General features: G+C 46.9%; 1 protein-coding gene across 1 annotated transcript in view; it reads left to right on the top strand.

Moving 5' to 3' along the window:
* The window catches only part of LOC142587825 (lysosomal aspartic protease-like), a 73,515-nt gene extending 55,196 nt beyond the window's left edge, over positions 1-18,319 (top strand). The window contains exons 3-8 of the mRNA XM_075699117.1: positions 1,070-1,187; positions 5,997-6,178; positions 7,922-8,178; positions 10,324-10,465; positions 15,197-15,295; positions 18,030-18,319. Coding sequence (XP_075555232.1) covers positions 1,070-1,187; positions 5,997-6,178; positions 7,922-8,178; positions 10,324-10,465; positions 15,197-15,295; positions 18,030-18,206 — 975 coding nt within the window. The 3' untranslated portion in view covers positions 18,207-18,319. The remainder of the gene's footprint in view (positions 1-1,069; positions 1,188-5,996; positions 6,179-7,921; positions 8,179-10,323; positions 10,466-15,196; positions 15,296-18,029) is intronic.
* The last annotated feature ends 912 nt before the right edge of the window (positions 18,320-19,231 follow it).

Below are 19,231 nucleotides of genomic sequence, written 5' to 3'. Positions count from 1 at the left end.
ACACGAGCACCAGACAAGTGTTGCTGCCATAAAGCTCTCCTGTTCTCAGTTCTCAAAACAGGGTACCTGGGTTGGCATCTGAACCTCAATAGTATGGAGCAGTGTCGGAAATCTTATTGGGCAGGAACGGGGCCCATCGTGGCACTTGAAATGTCCGCTCAAATTGTTCGCACCACTCTCCGGCGCTCGGCTCACTGACGTTTCTCTGTCTTTGTTACCGTGAGACGTTCAAGAACATTCAAGATCACGGCACTTTCATTATCACCGAATATCACACAGAAGGAACAAGAAAAACGACGCTGCAAGCGCTAGTGCTTAAAAACTTTATTAAGGCGAAAGCCTTAAGTGGCCCGTTGCAATGACTCCTACCCGAAAAAAGCGTTGTCTAGTCTAATGAAGCAAAAAAACTGATGCGAAAGATATATTCATCAGGAGTAGCTCATGACCCCGTAAGTAAGCAAAGATGCAATGGCTGAATATGAATGAAGAAACGAAAGAAAGAGAGAATGCTAGAAGGAACAGATAGAGAAACAAAAGAGTTAAAAAAAGAACATAGAAGAAGGAACAAAGAAACAAAGAACGAAAAAAAGAAAGCAAGAAGGGCGGAAAGAGAAAGAGAGCGAAAGAACCTTTAGGTTGTATATTAGGTGCTTGCATGTGTCGTTGTGGAGATCGGCCTGCGACGTCATACGTTTACTTCATGCAGCAGCTCTCTATGCCTTGCAAGACGTCTGACCCTTCCGATCTTACAACTTAATGCATTACCACGTGTGCAGCATGCTTTACCTTTCACGTGTTACAGGACAGTAACATGCTGCCGAACTTTTCCACGAATAACACGATTTATAGACGTTGTTGCGCAATTGTAGTTTCGCAGCCATGGCGTGGGTACACCTTGGTCTGAGGAACATGATTCGCACGTGATTATAGCGCAAAACAGGGAATTCACTGGAAGGAGAAGACAGGGCATAGAGCCAGTGCTGCCCTCGTTGCCCCTGTTTTGTGCTATTCATGAGCCGAACCTTCCCAGCAGCACATCTTACCCTTCGTGTTTCTCTTTTGCATGCAGCTCCAGTACTACGGTTACATGACCATCGGAACTCCGCCCCAAAACTTCAGTGTCATCTTCGACACTGCCTCCAACCTGACCTGGGTGCCCTCCATTGGTTGCAGTGTGGAACAGTGCCGTGAGTACATATATCATTCATGGCATATATCTACACGTATGCATATATTGTAAGAAAGAAACATTAACAATACACGATTGCTGGGTTTTGTAACTGCGACTGGTAAATGGAAAAGCTTACGCTGCGCTGAACTCGTTCTTGCACCACTTATGACACACCGTATTTTTTAGCACAGCGATGACTGAAAAGGCACGGTGTGCCTGAAAAGAACGGTGTCCATATAATCTACATCCGGGTTTAGATGAGTGCAGATACTACTATGTGCTAGAGAGAAATAGAGAGGGACACTAGAGAAAGAGAGAACAAGGGGAAGGCGGTGAAGTTGGCCATTAAGATGCCGATTGGCTACCTAGAAGGAGGAGAAGTAAAAGAATTTGTAAATATGGAAGGGAGAAAAAAATGAATAGGGAACGGAAATTGGCGCCCAAAATTTATAGGCAGCATACGTCACTACCAACCGCCTATCTCGTAGGCCTGTATACTGCCTGAGAAGACCAAGTGCTGTGGCTGTTTTCAGCTTATACGTCCGTAGTGACCATTGCGCTCCAGCACTGCACCAGACGACCACACTGTAAAAAATAACTTACACCCTTAAAAGTGAATAATTGCGTAAATAGATCTATAACTCGCTCGATGCCTTACACCCTTTATGGGTGTAAGCATGTAAATTATTTAACAGTGCAGAAGGCAGCACAAGAGCGGCCAATTCATGCAACCAGGGGATTACAAATGTAATAGTGTAGCCAAACTTGAATTTCTGAACGTGTGGTTTGGCTGATTTAACTCGCGCTCTCATTTATAAATCTTCACAGTCCTCTAATAAACCAGCAATGAAAATTATTATAACGGGCATTGCTGTAATAGATTAGGTAAGACAAAAATTAGCTTATTTCCGGTTAGCTTGCTGTTAGCTGAGTTTCATTGTCGTTTCAACTTACGGAACAGGTCTGTAACTGCGGTTTCGATACGACCTTTTACCGGAGTGCTCCGTACATAGGTTTATTGAACTGACCAGTGCGATGGACAGCTACAGCTTGCCATTTTAAACAAAAATTATATAAACTTCAAAACCTTCTTCTAAAGTTTTCTTTCACCTGCCGGCCTACTTATATTTCATGTTCGGCGCTGCCACCTACGTTGCGTTTTGACTGTTTTCTATTTCTGTTATATTTAGCAGACTACAGTCCTGTTTTTTCTCGTATTTGACGGAATACTGTTATTGTATAGAGTACACTATCGGTGTTTAAATTCCTTTTAGATGTTGTTAATTAGGACTAAACATTAGGCAGCTTCGTGCAACTTTACGCGGGTGAGACATGTTGGCATGGTGCAGCACTCCTCTACCGAAAGGACAGCGTCCCGGCTGCAGCCACCGGTGATCTTGAAACGCTGGATGGATGAGGAGCGCTGCCAATGTCACACCTCGATGGTGAAAAAGATTAGACGGATAGGAAACCGTCAGCGTCTGTCAGCACCCAGTGTGAAATTTTAAAACAAAAGCTTTGCTGGCCGCGAACTTGCGATTTCGCCATGGTGGTGCTCCGAGGAGGCACACGACGTCAAAACACGCGCCTCGCCGCGGAAATTAAAGCGAAAGCTTTACTGACCGCTAACTTGCAATTTCGCCGTGGCGGTGCTCCGAGGCGGCACGTGACGTCACAACGCGCGCCTCGCCGCGGATGTTTCTCTCTCTCGCTCTCGCTCCTTAGTCACTACTGCGTATGCGCCACTAGCAGAACCGAGCCACATGTGTTCCGCCGTTGCACAGCGCCGCGCCATTCCGCCGCAACCGTTTGGTATGTCGTCACGCCGCGTTCCTCGTCGTTGCGCTCACTTCCGATCGCTTCGCCAGCTGCGTCGCATGCGGGTAACATGTCGGAGGATTAAAAAGAAGAGCTCGGGTGCGCCGCAACCACAGTTTAGGCGGCAGTATGGACGGCGACAATTCTGATAAGCAGGAGGAGGTCTGGAATCGACATCGGAACGAAATGAAGAGGAAACGAATCGCCCAGGATACAGACGAACAGCGCAGCAAACGACTGGCTAAACGCCGCAACATAGCTGGACAGCCAGACTAACCTGGACTTGCAATCAAGGTTAAACAAGGCTAACCATGCTATGCCTTAGCTTTCTCTGCGTATATCCTGGCATAGCCGAGCTAAGCCGCTGTCAATTTTTAGGAGTGTGCGAATAGTGATTTTTTGAGACCCGAGCGAATGCGAATCGAATAGTGTTAGAAGCGAATCAAATCGAAACGAATACTTTTCGAATTGTTTTTGAATAATGTACGGCCGTCGTCAAAGTTATGTAAAACAATGTTCCCATATCGGAATTATGAAATTTAGTAAGGAAAAAAACAGTACGTTTTGAAGTGTTCTTTATTAAAAGCACAAATGAGGCGTTTCTTGACCTGCGCAGGGCCCCTCAGAGAGCGCAAATGATCGCTGTGCAGCCTGTAAACTACGGCTACCTCAGTTGTGTAGCCTGCTCCACTGCACAAGGTCTCAGGTTTTTTGTCTATACTATGCCCGCGGAGGTGAAATTTTACCGTTCTTTTGCGTCAATTTTATGTAAATTTAGGCGCAGTTGGTATTCGAAATATACGATAAGTAATTGAACATTTTTCGCATCTAGGAATAGGGACCATTCCATTCGGAGACCAAATCGATTAAGACACTATTCGATTTGTTATCTGAAAATCACGAATGATCGCACGCCTCTAGAAATATTAAAGAGCATTAGCTGGCCGTCTAGTGTCTGCTGTGCCGCTCGCACCACTACATACGAAAAATCCGACGACACCTAAGCACTGATGATTTGCGAATGCGAAAGCATTATTGCCCACTTGAACGCCGATTGATGGGCGATCTTTCCAATCATGAACTTTTCGGGGGTAAGCGACCGCGTTGAGACGCTTGGCGCGTTTTGATTTGGCCTTAGCGCGACGGAGTTAGGACACCGGCGAGGGCTTGCGCGGACAAGGAACGCGCGGATGACACAGCCTTTCGAGAGCGAGAGCGAGTATGACGTGGCGTTGCGGCGATTCCCTCTTCCCTCACGCAACATCTTGTGCGCTATCGAGGTAGCCGGTGTTTCCGTTCGCTCGCTCTGTTCCATCGGGGAGCGCTCGTGGCGTGCCTTCGCAGCCATTGCAAATTTACCTGCGTTTTCCTGCTACAGCTGACAGATGCTGGCTTTTTTGATCAACGGGCGATTTGATGCTTTCGCATCAGTACCAGCCTAGCAGCAACGCTAGTGTGCTTAGAGTATCATGCGTGAACACGACGCTCATGCCAGCAGCGGAATGAAGAACACTGTCCAGGCTCCACCACTGTGCCGATCAACCGGAACGGTGACGATTAGTCCAGTTTGTTGCACTGTGATACTCTTCAAATCAGCTTTGTGGAAGGCCAAACAATTCTCAGGTGTTTGTATTCGCTGCGCAGCTGTTTGCTTCGCGTACTGTGTTGCGCCAACATACCGTCCCCGCGTGTTCCTAGAGCACTTACTGAGGAACTTTCAGTCTAACGTCAAACCTTGCTATCGCTTCGACTGATTCGCCATTCAGATGAACCTGCCTGACTTTACAGCGAAGCGGTATATAACTAGGATCCTGGTATTTCTCCGTCTCCGGCGACAGAAAACTGAACCAATCACAGCGAAATTCGTACGCCGCGTGCGTAACAAGTTCCTTGCAGCACCGCCAGATGACGCTCGCCTCCGCACATCTGCGGTAGCGGCGCCGCCGGCCGTGTGGGGGACACAACAAAAAGAACCAGAAAGGATTCTTTCACGCATAACGTTCGCCGCAAGCGTTTCTCGCTAAAGACAAAGGTTGTATAAGCATACGAAGCACGGAGTGATATGTAAAAGACGCTAAAAGGCTGTAACTTTATATGCGAAAGAACGACCCGCCTAGCAACTCATTTCATTTTCGTTATGACACCGCTATGGAAACGCCACGCATAGTTAGGACGCACAAACAGCAGCGTGAGGACAATGCATGGAGTCAGGAACAACAACGTTACTATGCACAGTGGCATCGTGCTCTGGCTAGACAGGACGCCGCAGTTCCTGCCCAAACCAACCTACGCACGGTTTGCACTCCTGAGGAGCAGCGCGAATGCGATGAGCGACGAAAGGAGCAAGCACAACGGCGTCGAGCTAGGGCTCGGCATGACCCAGTTGAAGGTTACGTCGCATTCGTCAGTCGGATGAGGTGACAATGCACCTTCGCTGACCAACGGCATTCACAGCATGCAAAAGAACCCTATCATTTTTTAAACCGGAACTTTCTTTCCGCGCTCCAGGTACATTTTCGCACATATCTGGCCTTTAACGTCGACGGCCACAGGGGCCTGCTTCGACAGCGGCAAAGTACACTTTCGCGCAAGCAAGCCAGCGCGTAGAGACGTTTGACGCGTTTCGATCCACAGTTGCGCTAGACGAGACTGACGCAAAACAAACGGCACGGGTGCAACATGCCACTATGGGTCTTCACTTAAAATTTTGCCAAATAATAAATGCTTGATGTACTGCAGGTAAATAAGTGTACATAATATGCAGCTCGTCTATAGCTTACATCAAATGAAATCTTTTCTTCGTATAGCTTGTTGCTCTTCAATCCTGATATTAATACCTCAAAAACCACATTTCATATGCCCACAAACATGGTTAATGAAAGAATCACACCAAGAAGGCTTCAATTTACGTAGACGTCAACTGCAGTTGAGTTTGCCTGTTTCTTTTGTTTGTTTGTTTTACTGCAAAGGTCTTCAAACTCACACGCTGTTTAACCTCGGCTCACAGAGGATCGCCCGCTGTTCGACAACAGCCACTCGTCGTCGTACAGGCCCTACGGCATCTGGGTGAGCGCCCCCTACATCGGAGGTGGCAGCATCCTGGGAACCGCTGCCCGCGAAACCATCAACATCGCCGGCGTCAAGGTCGTCGACCAGCTGTTTGTCGAGGCTACCGTCATTGACCCTAAGGTGCGCAAGGTTGAGCCTGCAGGGCCACTCTATTAACAGGGCGACAACACGAGAGTGACGGGTTGAATGAGTGGGCGGATCTCGTTTCATATACGGAGCAAACGATAGACAACAAAATATCCATAAGTGAAGAGACACGACGAGCTCCTGTTTGTCTCTCTTTTTTTTTTGTCCTTGTTTGACGCGTGCCAAGCATATGAGAAGAAAACTGGGCACACTAAAGAGGACAGAGCGGGCACTGGGAACTGTTTAGCGCTTGATCTGCATTGCGGTGGGCGTCGTGCTTTATTGTCCGAATTATGTGTGTCGAGTCTGCTAATAATCTCGAGCCGCACAAAAACGATCGAGGTCCCGGACATTATAGGACTATTGTTATGCCGGGCATGCCGCAAGTAGAAACTACCTAGTCTCGTTTGAGATAGCGCATGGTGTTACTAGATGGCCCAACATGACCCCGCAATGCAAGCGATGGTACGTGTGAGGACATATATTATGTGGGAGCTCAAAGACAAAGATGAAAGAAAGGTGATCCAGCCTGTGCCACTGAGTATAACAGGCTTTACGTGTGAGAACAGCGGCGACGACGTTGTCCTGCCGACGATGGCGCCAGAATGATGACAACACTAACGAATAAGGCACGGCGCTTGCTTAGACGCGCCGCCTCTTTCGCGCCTGCTTTTCAGCTGCCGCTTTATTCTAGCCTCAGGACCACGTGCGAAAGTGGTGCCCGCGCAGCTGTTCTTGATTTTTATATGCAAACTGGCAAATCTGCGACTTCAGAGGCGCGCCAACCTTCTGAAAGTGCTAGCTCCCACAAATGAGGAAGGTTGGAGGATTGAGCATTGCTCATTCGTTTTATCAGACATCTGAGGACTAAGTTATAGAGCGTTCGGCAAGTGCACCAGTGGATCGTGCTTCGATTCGCATTGCCAGACGCTCCCTCTCTTTAGTCAAGCGGTACCATAAGAGAGAACGCACAAACATACCTACTCATCTCAAAGTTGCCTCTAAAATGCAAATGATCCGCATTAACACAAACTCAGCACAGGGCATTGATTTCTGAGAGAGCTGTTTAAACAAGGTGTCGAAGGGATTTATAAAATTTTGCACTCATTCAGCACGTATGACACTGTTGTTTGCACTGATTAAGACAAAGTGTTCGCTTGCCATGGCTTTATCGTTAGCTGCTCTTTCATCACCTCCACTACTCCCCACAGCTCACTGTGGGCTGTGCCGGCCACTTGGCATGAGGGGCGAGAATCAGTGTGTTTGCTTTAAATGCTTTAAATTGATAAGCGATAGTAAGAAGTGCTGATCTGTACGGTAATGGGGGGAACGCCACCGTTGCCGTATGGTGTTGATGACGTACAATTTCTGCTGCAAAAAATATGCGTGCGTCACTGTACTCGCTCGTCAAAAGGGCTGCTGGGTAACTCTCGATCACACATGCGGGAATGACAAATTTCAGCATGTCCTATTAATTAGCCACTGAACCCAATTATCTAAAGTGATACGTCGACGTTGAATGAGGTGCAGGGGGAGGCATAGTGGGTGGTTTCCAGGGCATTTGGTTCCTTCCTACGAGACCCAATTTCCTGAGAAGCAGTTTTTTCTGCAATCGTTGGCGCTTTTAACTGTGTATCTTTGTCGTTCTCGTAGTCATACTCGTTGCTCGTTCTCCAGCTCCTCAGTAGTGGAGGAATGATGATTCTGAGCGCATTCGCTTCCCCTCACTCTTCGCAGATCTACAACGGTGTGAAGTTCGACGGCGCCGTCGGTCTGAGCATTGAGTCGCGCTTCCTGTCCGAGCACTGGTCCATCTTCGACCACATGTTCTGGAGCCACCTCCTCCCTCAGCCAGTGTTCGCCTTCTACTTCCACCCGACCGTCAACGGTACCGACGGAGAGTTCGTGCTCGGTGGCATCGACAAGTCGCACTACGAGGGAGAGCTCACATATGCCCAGAGTGCCACCGATGAGTGGATCATCCGCTTCCAGGGGTAAGAGAGCTCTCTCGTGGTCTCGGAGTACTCTGTTACACATAATACGGCTGCCGAGCGGGTTTTTATTTGATCTTGCAATTTGACCTACTCTCATGTTCTTTCTGCTGAGAATTTAACACGGTCTGCTTTTCTATCTCTCTCTCTCGGCCGTTAAGCGTTTTTTGTAACTTATTTAGCCAAACTTCTGTACACGGCATTATTCCGTTGTCAGTGGTACATTTACCTGTATTTCTCGCGGGAACGTGCTGTTGCGATAAGAAGGGTTTGAAAAAGTTAACATAATCGAGATACACGCATTACCAAATGCTTACGCTTCGACGATGTAAAAGTCACCTCGTGCGGAAAATTGGAATTCTGGAAGTGATCAGGCTGTTGCGGGGGCAAAAGCAGAAGCGAAGGGGTGAATTAGGCACCTTCGTCAAAAGCATGTCAGTTTTCGAAAAAATGTGTTTATTGGGGGAAATATCGAGAATATATGCAAGCGCAAAGAATAATGTGAATTACGAAACTTTTTTCACGTTGGAGCGTTGCAGGACTATAGCCGATACCTTCGTGAACGTGCAGAGGAAGGTTTACAATTGTAGTGTGAATGATAAAAGCACGAAATATTCTGAAAAATCTACTAATTACATTGCACCTCGAGTTTTGCGGGTATTGCAAAAAGGTGTATCAATAAAGAGTCGCAATCTCGCCTGACCCGAAAGGCGAATCATTGATTGCCATAGCAAATAAGCGGACAGCTATACGAAGTTAGGGATAGTAGTTTGATCGGCCGTATAAGCTTGTAAACATAGGCAAACTAAATAAATTAGCAAGCGTGGTGTCACGCGCACCCAAGCACACGTGAACATATCTCACTCGATGAACATGGAAACACGCTGTAAAAACGGTGCAGTGAGGAAAAGCGGCAGCAGCAGCGAGCGAATTGAGCTTCGTGTTGCTGCGCGTATGAACACGAACTAAAACGCGAAAGCGCAGCACGGACACTGTACCTGGCGCAGATGGATTTCAAGAGACAGCAGCCCGGCCGGCCGCCGGGGCCGCCCGTGCCGCCTAAAGTAGAAGGCGCCACTCCCTCCCCCCCCTCCCCCCGCAAGAAGTGTTACACGCAAATAAACGCGTGCTCTCCGGCATGTGCGAGTAGCCAGTGTTCGAATGATCGCGGCAGCCATCTTCTGTACTTTTCGGAGCGGGTCAGTATTTCCGGCATAAAATGCATCTCTATCGCGTACACGTCCCTCTGACGCAATGAGATTTTGCGGTTTTGTGACGTCGAGTGCCAGACAGGTGTATTGGGTGCAACTTCAAACCTTTTGACCAATAGCCGAGGGTTAATGGCGGAAAGGCGTCAAATCCGCAATAATATTTTTTCTTCTTGTGTTCGATCGAATCATGCCTAATAAGTGCGTACACGCCATGTAATATTGGGAGCTAGCGCGTTTTTCGTGACGTCGTATGACAGACAGACGAAGTGGGGTTGGTCCATGGCCAGTCGTGGAAGGCTGATTGCAGAATAGGAATAGAAAAGTTTGGAATAGCTTTACGTTACAGCGGCCCTATTGTGGTTGACTGTACTCGCTACGTGCATGTGCTTATTCTCGCATTATATTTCGAGTGTACACTTTTGGACTGTGAACCTAATGCCACTTCCAAAAATGATTAGTTTGTATTTAACAAATGTGTGCCCTCTATTCCGCTTCAGACAGCGTAATGCCCGTTCTTTATTTTTTTAAGGACGTCATTGTATGTTTCGGATAAAGACGCACAAAATATTCTTCAAGCCTCACCAGTCAGAACGAACAGCATATGTCACGTGTCCTTGCGTCACATCTAGTACCGAATTTTGTTGATGCATGACGCTGCAATCGGTGCGGAAACTCATTTCAATAGTAATTGAAAACACGAGAAGGCTTTATTTCGGTATTTCCACTGGCGCTGGAGACATCGTCAAGTTCCATATTAGGCAAACGCGCAATAAAAACAACGAGCATATTTCGGGGTACCTAGCGCCTTTAAGTATAGTGTAGGCAGCAAGCATGGAATGGCAGTGCCCGCTAATAATCAACACAATGAAAGACTATACAGATAGATACTCAAGCAAGTTGTTAATAAGAGAGCTTTCTCCGTATTCACCTATTGCAGCATCAAGATCGGCCAGCGCTGGATCCAGACAGATGACCTCTACGCCAAGCCGGTGTCCACCCTGCCGTTCATCTATGGTCCCCAGAAGCAGATTGATCTGATTCACAAGAGCCTGAACGCTTCCAGCACCTCCCACGGCGAGGTGAGGACGCTTTTCACGCGATACAAATGTACTTAGTAATGTAGGAAATGCCGCTGACAGATAGAGGAATACACTTATAGCACTTAAAAAAATTTTACCGCACCTTGAAAAGTGTTCCAACGTGTCACAAAGTGCGCCTAAACTATGCTTCTCTGTCAAACAGAAGCAAAAGAGGACGCACGTTTTTCACCTGTTTGACAGAGCCTGCAGATACTGAATTTTTCAAGAACAGACTACGTTGAGCTGAAGCTAGTGTTAGAGGAAACCACTCGTCTTCACTTGAGTCAGTGTGTCAAGCTGCGCGCACATCTCTTCGAACAGAATGGTGCCGTGTATAACGATCAATAGCTAAGAATAGGACGCACCCTTGTGGGTGCGTGCGAGTGACACGTGGACATATGCAACTTGTTCAGCGGCATTGTACAGTTCTCTGCGACTATTAGAGCGCGCTTGAAATTCAGCTTTCGGGTCTCCATTGGGAAATAAGGTCATAAGGCATTCTGGGGAATTTCTTGCACGTAATAAGATTACAAGAATAAGAGTAGGTCCACAGAAAACATTTCTTTAGCAAAACTTCCTAATTGCTTGTAAAGGCGCCTTTATGAGTTACGACATGAAACCGACTTTACTCCGTAGTTCTCGTAAATGGTGTTTACCTGTTTTTTTTACATTAGAAGGTTGTCCACTGTATTCTTTGAAAAATAAGGACACTGTGACTGATTGCATTATTAAGCACAGGCATATCGTAAAAATTTAATTTCAACAAAAGACACTGAAGTAACGTTCTAAAACATCCAAGTGCGAGATTTCATATAACGCTTCTTAAGCCAAGGTTTTTATTCCTAATCCTTCATACTAACTTTAGACACAGTGTTCCTTGCATCAATTGGCGTCCGGATCACCCACTTCCACAATAAAATTGGGTTATATGCGGACAATCCAAATTACTTTATTGTGTTACTGCCCGATGCATTCATACTACCAAAGTGCGTGAGAAGGAACGAGAAGATATAATTCACGCTATAATAAGAAAAATGCGCGCTCATCTAAATGTTATTTTCTAACTCAGATGTATCCCTGATGATATCCTTACAATGGTATCAGAGGGTAAGAGCGAAGAAACATCGCATAATCAAGGGCTAAAATACGATATTGTTTCTGTTCGAGAAGCAACTATTGGGTAGCTTCACTTTAGCACCACTGGAAGATGCTTCCAGATGGACTGCATTAATCTGAAAATCGTTCTCACTCTAGTCAACTTGTGTACGATGTCTGTGGCCACCTTCCCCAGTGTATGCCATAATATCAAATATTATTGAAGGTCATCTGAAGTGCGAAAATTTTCTCTGTATTGGCCAATAAATGAAGAGGCCGCATACTTGATCAGTCCTGCAAATCATACTCTACAGCGCAGCATGCGATATCATATTCTTGAACGTGTAATAGCTAATTCCTTCGGTCGAGGAAGACAGCTTAGGGAATCATGATAGTCTGGCTATCAGCCAAAGCCCTATAACGGAAAACTGCTCTAATATCTTTTTATTCCAATCTCTTGACGTCAAATTTACGTAATCACCGATGCAAGCGTCGGGCGGTAGCCGACAGCGTTAATTGAAAAGCCCAATGAAACGCGCTTCTCGTTTATAGGATGTCACTTTCTTTTGCTTTCAAAGCGAATAGCATTGCCTGCAATGAGCAGTTTCTTTTATATAATTCGTTGAGGAGAGGCGAGGAGCACGGTCAAGTGGAGAGGGTTTCTATGGGGCCGAGCCAGCACAGTGAAAATGGATAACCGGACGAAGAGGGTGGTGCCGGCGTCTGCGATTGGTCCACTTCGCCTTACTTAGATAGCGGTGGCAGGTGTAAAACCACGGCGGCGCGCAACGGAAGATGCCGCTAAAGCAGATCCTCAGTGAAGTATAGCTAGCAAAGCAATGCTGCATAGGTGCCGCTAACGCTATAAGCTATATGCGCGAACGCTATACTGCCACGCATAACCCGCCGTGGTTGCTCAGTGGCTATGGTGTTGGGCTGCTGAGCACGAGGTCGCGGGATCGAATCCCGGCCACGGCGGCCGCATTTCGATGGGGGCGAAATGCGAAAACACCCGTGTGCTTAGATTTAGGTGCACGTTAAAGAACCCCAGGTGGTCAAAATTTCAGGAGTCCTCCACTACGGCGTGCCTCATAATCAGAAAGTAGTTTTGGCACGTAAAACCCCAAATATTATTATTATTATACTGCCACGCAAAATATTTTATTATACGCCACTAAAGCCACGCTTCCCTGCGGCTACGAGTAGCCATTGCCACTGACTCGGCAGCGCAGCCGGTTTAGGCACGTTTCCAGGTAGCTAAGGTCCACCACTATGTGAGAAATAACCATACACAATCGCTTATTGCTGCGAAAGCATAAAAATGATCCACTGAGCGAAAAAGCTGGCGGCATCAGCAGCATCGAAACTGCACCTAAACTCCCATTAGCTGCGACGTCACGAGTGCGCCTCGACAGAGCAGATCGGGTCAATAGGAACGTCCGCTGCCGCGATAGCACGCCATGTGTTGTGCGAGGGGAGAGACGTCGCAATGACGTCCCGTCACCAGCGTGCCTCGACGGAGCAGATATGGTGACGCGACGCTGGCCTTGCGACCACTGCTGCTCCATCGGCCACTCGTCGCGCAGCACGTCGGTGGCACGGAATGCTTCATTTCTCACCAATATTGTGTAAATGATTCTGGCCTACAGCCGACATGCTATCGTAAAAACTGTACAAGAAAAAAAACCGCACCAATTTAATCGCAAAACTCGCTATTTCGCAGCAAAACTCGAAAAAATTGCACGCAGCGCAATACTCGATGGACCACACGGCGGCGTTAAATTGAACATTAATGCCTTCGCCTTGACTATTCATAAGTGCTTACGTGTTCTCGGAGTTTCATTACGATTAGCATTGTATTTCTACATCAGGCTTTTTGAGACTCTATTTATCTAGCTATTAGCTTTGACCGACGGTTATGATCCAAGCTGTCCACGATCTAGGGCCGCTAGGCATGGGCTCATTGTCGTGAAGCCGTCGTAGTGGTTCCATCGCCACCATTCTAACTTCCTGATCTCAGTCTTCTCATGCCGCCGTCATGAAGCCTTCCACGCCGACACAGTGACCCAAGTTCTCTAATAGCTTAGGCCACTAGGTATGTGCTCGCAGCCGTGATGCTATCATGCTCGTTTCATAGTGGCCATACCAGGTTTGTCATCCGACTGTTGTCATGCCGTCGCCGTCACGCCATCGCAGTCATTTAGACGTCACGAGTTCGTTGTCACACTGCCGTCGCGATGCCTTCGTGGTTGTTCCATCTTCATCACACTTGCTTCGTCATCCCGCGCATGTCATGATGTCGTCATGCCATGGCCGTCACGCAGTCCTCGTCATACAATTGTCGCCACACTGTCGTTTTAGTATCTTTATCACGTGAGCAACGTCATACCATGATCTTCATCCCGTGCTTTTCCCATGCGGACTTTGGCGTTCTATCGACGTCAATGCTTTTTCGTCATTATATCGTGTTCATGCTGCCGTTATTCAATCAGTTTATGCTGCCCTTGTCATGCTATCGTGATCATTAGATCGTCGTCAGACAGTTGCTACCATGCGTCCGTATTCATGCCGTCGTAATTATGCCGTTGGTGTCACCACAGCTTCATCGTGCCATCGTCGTCAAACAGGCTTCGTTATATAGTCGCCGACAGGTGCTGTCGCCATTCGCTCATCAACTCATTGCCCTCATACCGTTGTTATGCCATCGTTGTAAATGCGTTGTCGTGAAACAGTTACTGTCATGCGTTTCTTGTCATACCGTCGTCGTAATACCACTGCCGTCGTCACGCGACTGCTTTACCATCATCATCACTTCGGTAACGTCATCGTATTGTTGTCATGCCGTCGTTATACCACCTTCGTCAGTTCATAAACGTCATTTCTTCTTGGTCGTTTTATCGTAATCCTATTCTCGTGATTAAATGCTCATCGTGGCGCTATAGTGATTGATGCCATCATCGTCATTGCGCAATAGTCAAACAGTCACTATCATCCCTCCTGAGTCTTCATCGTCATACCGTCGCGGTCGTGCTATCGCCATCACTACAGCTCTTTCATCAGATTTTCTTCATATCCTCGGCTTCGTGCCATCGTTGTCATACACTCGCCATGATTCCACTTTTCCTATGTCTTCGTCATCAAGCTGTCATCGTTATACCACTGTCATTTACGAATCCTCATCTCATTGCCGTTATGCCGCCATCGTCTTTCTCGTTCCACCAACGTCATTCTTTCTTCGTCATTTCATGGTTGTCACTGCTTCCGCATCAAACAGTCATCGTCATCGCGCCATGCGCATAGGCGACCTTGGCAAGCTAATGCCTTAGCAAAGTTAGCTGAATATAGCTGAAGCAATGGAAGCCTGAGAATGACGAACACGCAGGATAAAAAAAGTTACTTCAGATATAAGGTGCGTCGTTGTGGTGCTCGAATGCTAATCGCATTACTATCGAGGGTTATCGTGAGATGACTACTACCGTAATTTTTAATTCCATCCTTCTTAACACTTCGGAGAAATGATCATATTATACCTGTCTTCAACCCGTTTTGCGAAACTTCTTATCGTTATGATACAAACTATTGCATAAGAGTTCTTTTTTGTTTGAGACGTCTTCCTCTGTGGTTCCCGCATTGCAGTACACCGTTGATTGCGAGGACGTCCCGACCTTGCCCATCATCAGCATCAAGATTACTAGCAAGAACTTCGATCTTCGTCCCCAGGATTACATTGTCAAGGTAAGCACAAGTTACACATTTCACGCAACTAGCAAGGAATTCGCTGTGCTAGTTGGCGCAAATCAAGTGGTTTAGGCAGCACAACTCTACAAAAGAAAATAAACAATGCACATTGTTAGCCATGGTTCGTTAGCTTTATTTTGTTTATTGGTTCTCTTAGATACTTCATTTGTGCTGACAAATACCTTGGCACTTTCTGTACGTAGGCACAAACAGACCTTCACATACTAAGAGGGGTGGGCATGCGTATGTGGTTGTATATGTTAAAGTAATTAAGTACATTTGTGCATGTGGGCGTGGGTGCGAGTACGTTTGTATTTTTCAGTGGTGTTGAAAGCTTTATGTTGGTTTTAGTTAAACTGGTGAACACGATTTGCACGCTTCAGTAACGCAGCAGAATGCTAAAGTCCATGATGAAAGGAAGCGACAAGGGGAGATGGTTTTTCTTCTTTCGAAGTGTTCCCACAACATTTTCTTTATAACTACTGATAAATGATCGGCGTTTCCTAAGGTGCTATCAAGGTAAAGCTGTCCATTCAACCTCATTAATGAAAATTTAATGATGAAATATTGAGTGATAGCTGAAATATTATGCGGGGTAATAAACCATGTCGTACTTACTAATACAGCACAACCTAATTGTTGAAATATCTAACGTGCCGCAGTACCACGCACTAGATGCAGCTACATTCTCTGTCGAATACACAGCTTGACCTGGCGAAGGAAAACAAAATTTAGATGTGAAAAACCCTTCGAAAAACACATTTTGTTGTCCTTCCAGCTGTCAACAATCTTTCACTGCACCTAAAAGGGCGATGATGAACCGCATTATTATCCAGACAGCAGCAAAAGAATGCGACGGTATTTACTATGTCCATAGCATAATTTGTTAGAACCGTTGGCAGTAACCAAATAAACTTGACTCCAAATCTTGTTTTAGCCTTGAGATGAAGAGGAAATTTAAGAATAACAAAGAAACTTTTGTGCCGTTGTTGAAGAATAAATCTCCCGAACACCAAGTGAACTCCTTGAGCAAGAGAGAGAGAGAAGAAAACAGGAAGGCAGGGATCTTAACCAGTCAATAGTCTGGTTGGCTACCCTACACTGGGCGATGGGAGAAGGGGAAGAGAGAGAAGGTGTAGATAGGTGTACGGACAGCACTTGAGTTAAAGTCGCTCGAGCAAACCAGAAGTTCTGAGAAAACACAAAAGTGCCTTCACTGCCTTCTGAGCCGATGATCGATCGGGATGGTGCTCTAGTAATGTCTGTTCACTCAGAGGACGATCATCTAGTTTCCTCAATGTGTTGGACAAATACTGTCTTTGTGCTTGAAGTTGAGGACAATGGCACAATAAGTGGTCAATGCTTTCCTCGCATCCACAAACATCACATGCAGGACTATCAGCCATTCCAATTAGTGCTGAGTAGGCATTCGTGAAGGCCACTCCAAGCCATAACCGACACAGGAGAGACGCTTCACGCCGGTGCAGACCGGCTGGTGGTCAGAGTTGAAGTGACGGGTTTAGCCTGTGCAGTCTTGTGCACCTTGTATGTACGGTATTACACTCTGCTAAAGAGATCGTGCGTGCTAGAATGCCAAGTTGTCTCGCGGCGTCGGTCCTTGAGAGAGGAGTGGGGACGCAGCGGTTTTCCAGGTTTGATGTCCGAGCTGCCTTATCGGCGTCATCCTTTCCAATGATACCGCAATGACCTGGTATCCACTGAAAAGAGATATCATGGCCTTTTTCTCTTAAGTGATGGACAATTTCCGTGATTTCGCACGCGAGCTGATCGTGAGTTCCATGTTCGAAAAACGACTGCACACATTGCAAGGCCGGCCTTGAATCGCAGAAGACTGCCCATTTTCTAAGACTTTCAGCATTAATCACTTGAAGCGCGTCGCGGAGAGCCGCGAGCTCTGCAGCTGTAGACGTAGTGACATGGAAAGTCTTGAACCGCTTGGTTATTCTCATTGCTGGTATAACTACAGAGCCGCCGGAACTGTTTGATGTAGTTGATCCATCAGTGTAGACATGTGCAAGGAGGCAGATGATGGGGTCACTGTAAAAAGAGATATTTAAGATGAGTCCAACTGCTGTGTTTTCAACGAAACGAAACTGGACACACATTCATTTGTACACGCTTCTGCAAAGGGACGTGCTATGTGTATGCCACTGGGAATAAAAAATTTTTATAAGTGGCGGAGGACTCGCAAAGCAAGATCAAGTCGGACATTATTGTGCGTGAATACAGAAAGGCCGTTGAATAATTGACGGGAAAGGCAGACCTTATTTTTCAGATACGCTTCAAGAAAAACGCAAGCATCGGCAGGTGTAATCGATAGCTAGTTACACCTGGATACGCATTGATCTCATCAACGAAACGAATGAATTTCTAGCATGTGTGGAAAACTTTGAACATGCTTTATGGCGGCAATGTCCAACATATTCTGTGATCTTGCTGTGCGAAATAATATGGGAAATACTGTACCATTGCTGGGGTACCGGACTTCAACTTCGGGTGAATGTTTAACATTCATTCGAGAGCCGCACGTGCGTTGGTGATACCATGACCTCGCCGTCTGCCAGAAAGGTGCCTCGGTTGTACAAATAAAAGCTATCGCAGAAAAATAAAAACTTGTACTATCATCAGTCGCACGTGGCGTAAATGCGCCGCGGGCCCAACACACTGACTGAGCTATCGTTAACTGTTCAATATTTCATTATGTTTGCAGGTGAACTCCACTTGCTACACCGGCTTCATCGTCGACACGGCTCACCAGCTGCCCGGTGGCTCCACCTGGCTGCTTGGCCAGAACTTCCTCCGCCGCGTCTACACCATCTTCGAGACCGGCATCTTCCTGTGGGACAAGCGCCTTGCCTTCGCTTACGCCCACGAGACTGTGTACTAAGTGGAGAGAACGCATTAACAAAGGACTCGGTGGAGCACTACATTGAGAAACGGCGCTTGTGGAAATAGCTGCCGAATGCAATTTGCGATTGGTTTCTTTTTCTGATTTCTTGAATAAAATTAGCGTCGGAGAACTAAGTGTGCTTGCACGTGATGAGTATTATTCTCGCAGTCCTGTGTTGTGATTGCTGTTTCCGCCTAATAAGTTTTTCTCGAACGTAGATTATTTGGAAATTACACCTTCGAAACTAAACTGGATGTTTAGTTAAAATGTTTAATAAAGGATGTACTTGTAAGCAAAACATCCTTTCCGCACCCCTTCAATAATTTCAGATTGTTAAAGGGTCTTCGGGGCAAATTATACACCTCATAGAAATTAAGCCTGCTCAGGCGCCTCAACATTTCTGCTAAATAAAAAGCCATACGGGTTTATTTCCCAGCGACTAGGATCAAGTCATTGTTCGAGAACGTCGTCCGGTTAAAATAGGTTATGGATATCATACTGCTACTTCTTGTATATGGCCTTCCCAGCAGTGGAGTTAAGTGAGAGCTTTTCTTTTTCTTATTGCGATAACAACTAGATGAACACTCCAGGCGCAATTTTGCCGTCGGGTTCCCTGTCGCCGTCAGCTCCTGCTTTAAGTCCAGGGGCGATAAAATCCCCTCCACGCACCGTATGCCGTAAGTGCAAGTGCAATCTTGCGAGGGTGAGCCTGTGTTCGCGGCTCAATCACGCGCAAGAAAGGGAGGGAAGTGTGGAGGAACCGCGCCGCCTTCCGTCGCGTGCGAGGCTCCGGAGGAGGGGGTGGCAGGAGAAAGGGCGCGCATCGTATACGGGGCGGCGGGGCGCGCACGGCCGGGCAGTTGTAACTCGAAAATCAATCGCTAAGGGAACACAGTCCGTCGCGCGCTATGCTTCCGCGGCTTCGTTCGCGTTAATGCGAGATGCAGCACTGCGAAAGGCCAATTCGCTCGCTGCTGCTGCCGCCCTTCCTCACTCCAGCGCTTTAACAGCGATCTTCCGCG

This window comes from Dermacentor variabilis, chromosome 7, assembly GCF_050947875.1.
Source record: "Dermacentor variabilis isolate Ectoservices chromosome 7, ASM5094787v1, whole genome shotgun sequence".
Taxonomy (NCBI): domain Eukaryota; kingdom Metazoa; phylum Arthropoda; class Arachnida; order Ixodida; family Ixodidae; genus Dermacentor; species Dermacentor variabilis.
Note: the sequence above shows the minus strand (reverse complement) of the source record. Positions and strands in the feature narration are given on the sequence as shown.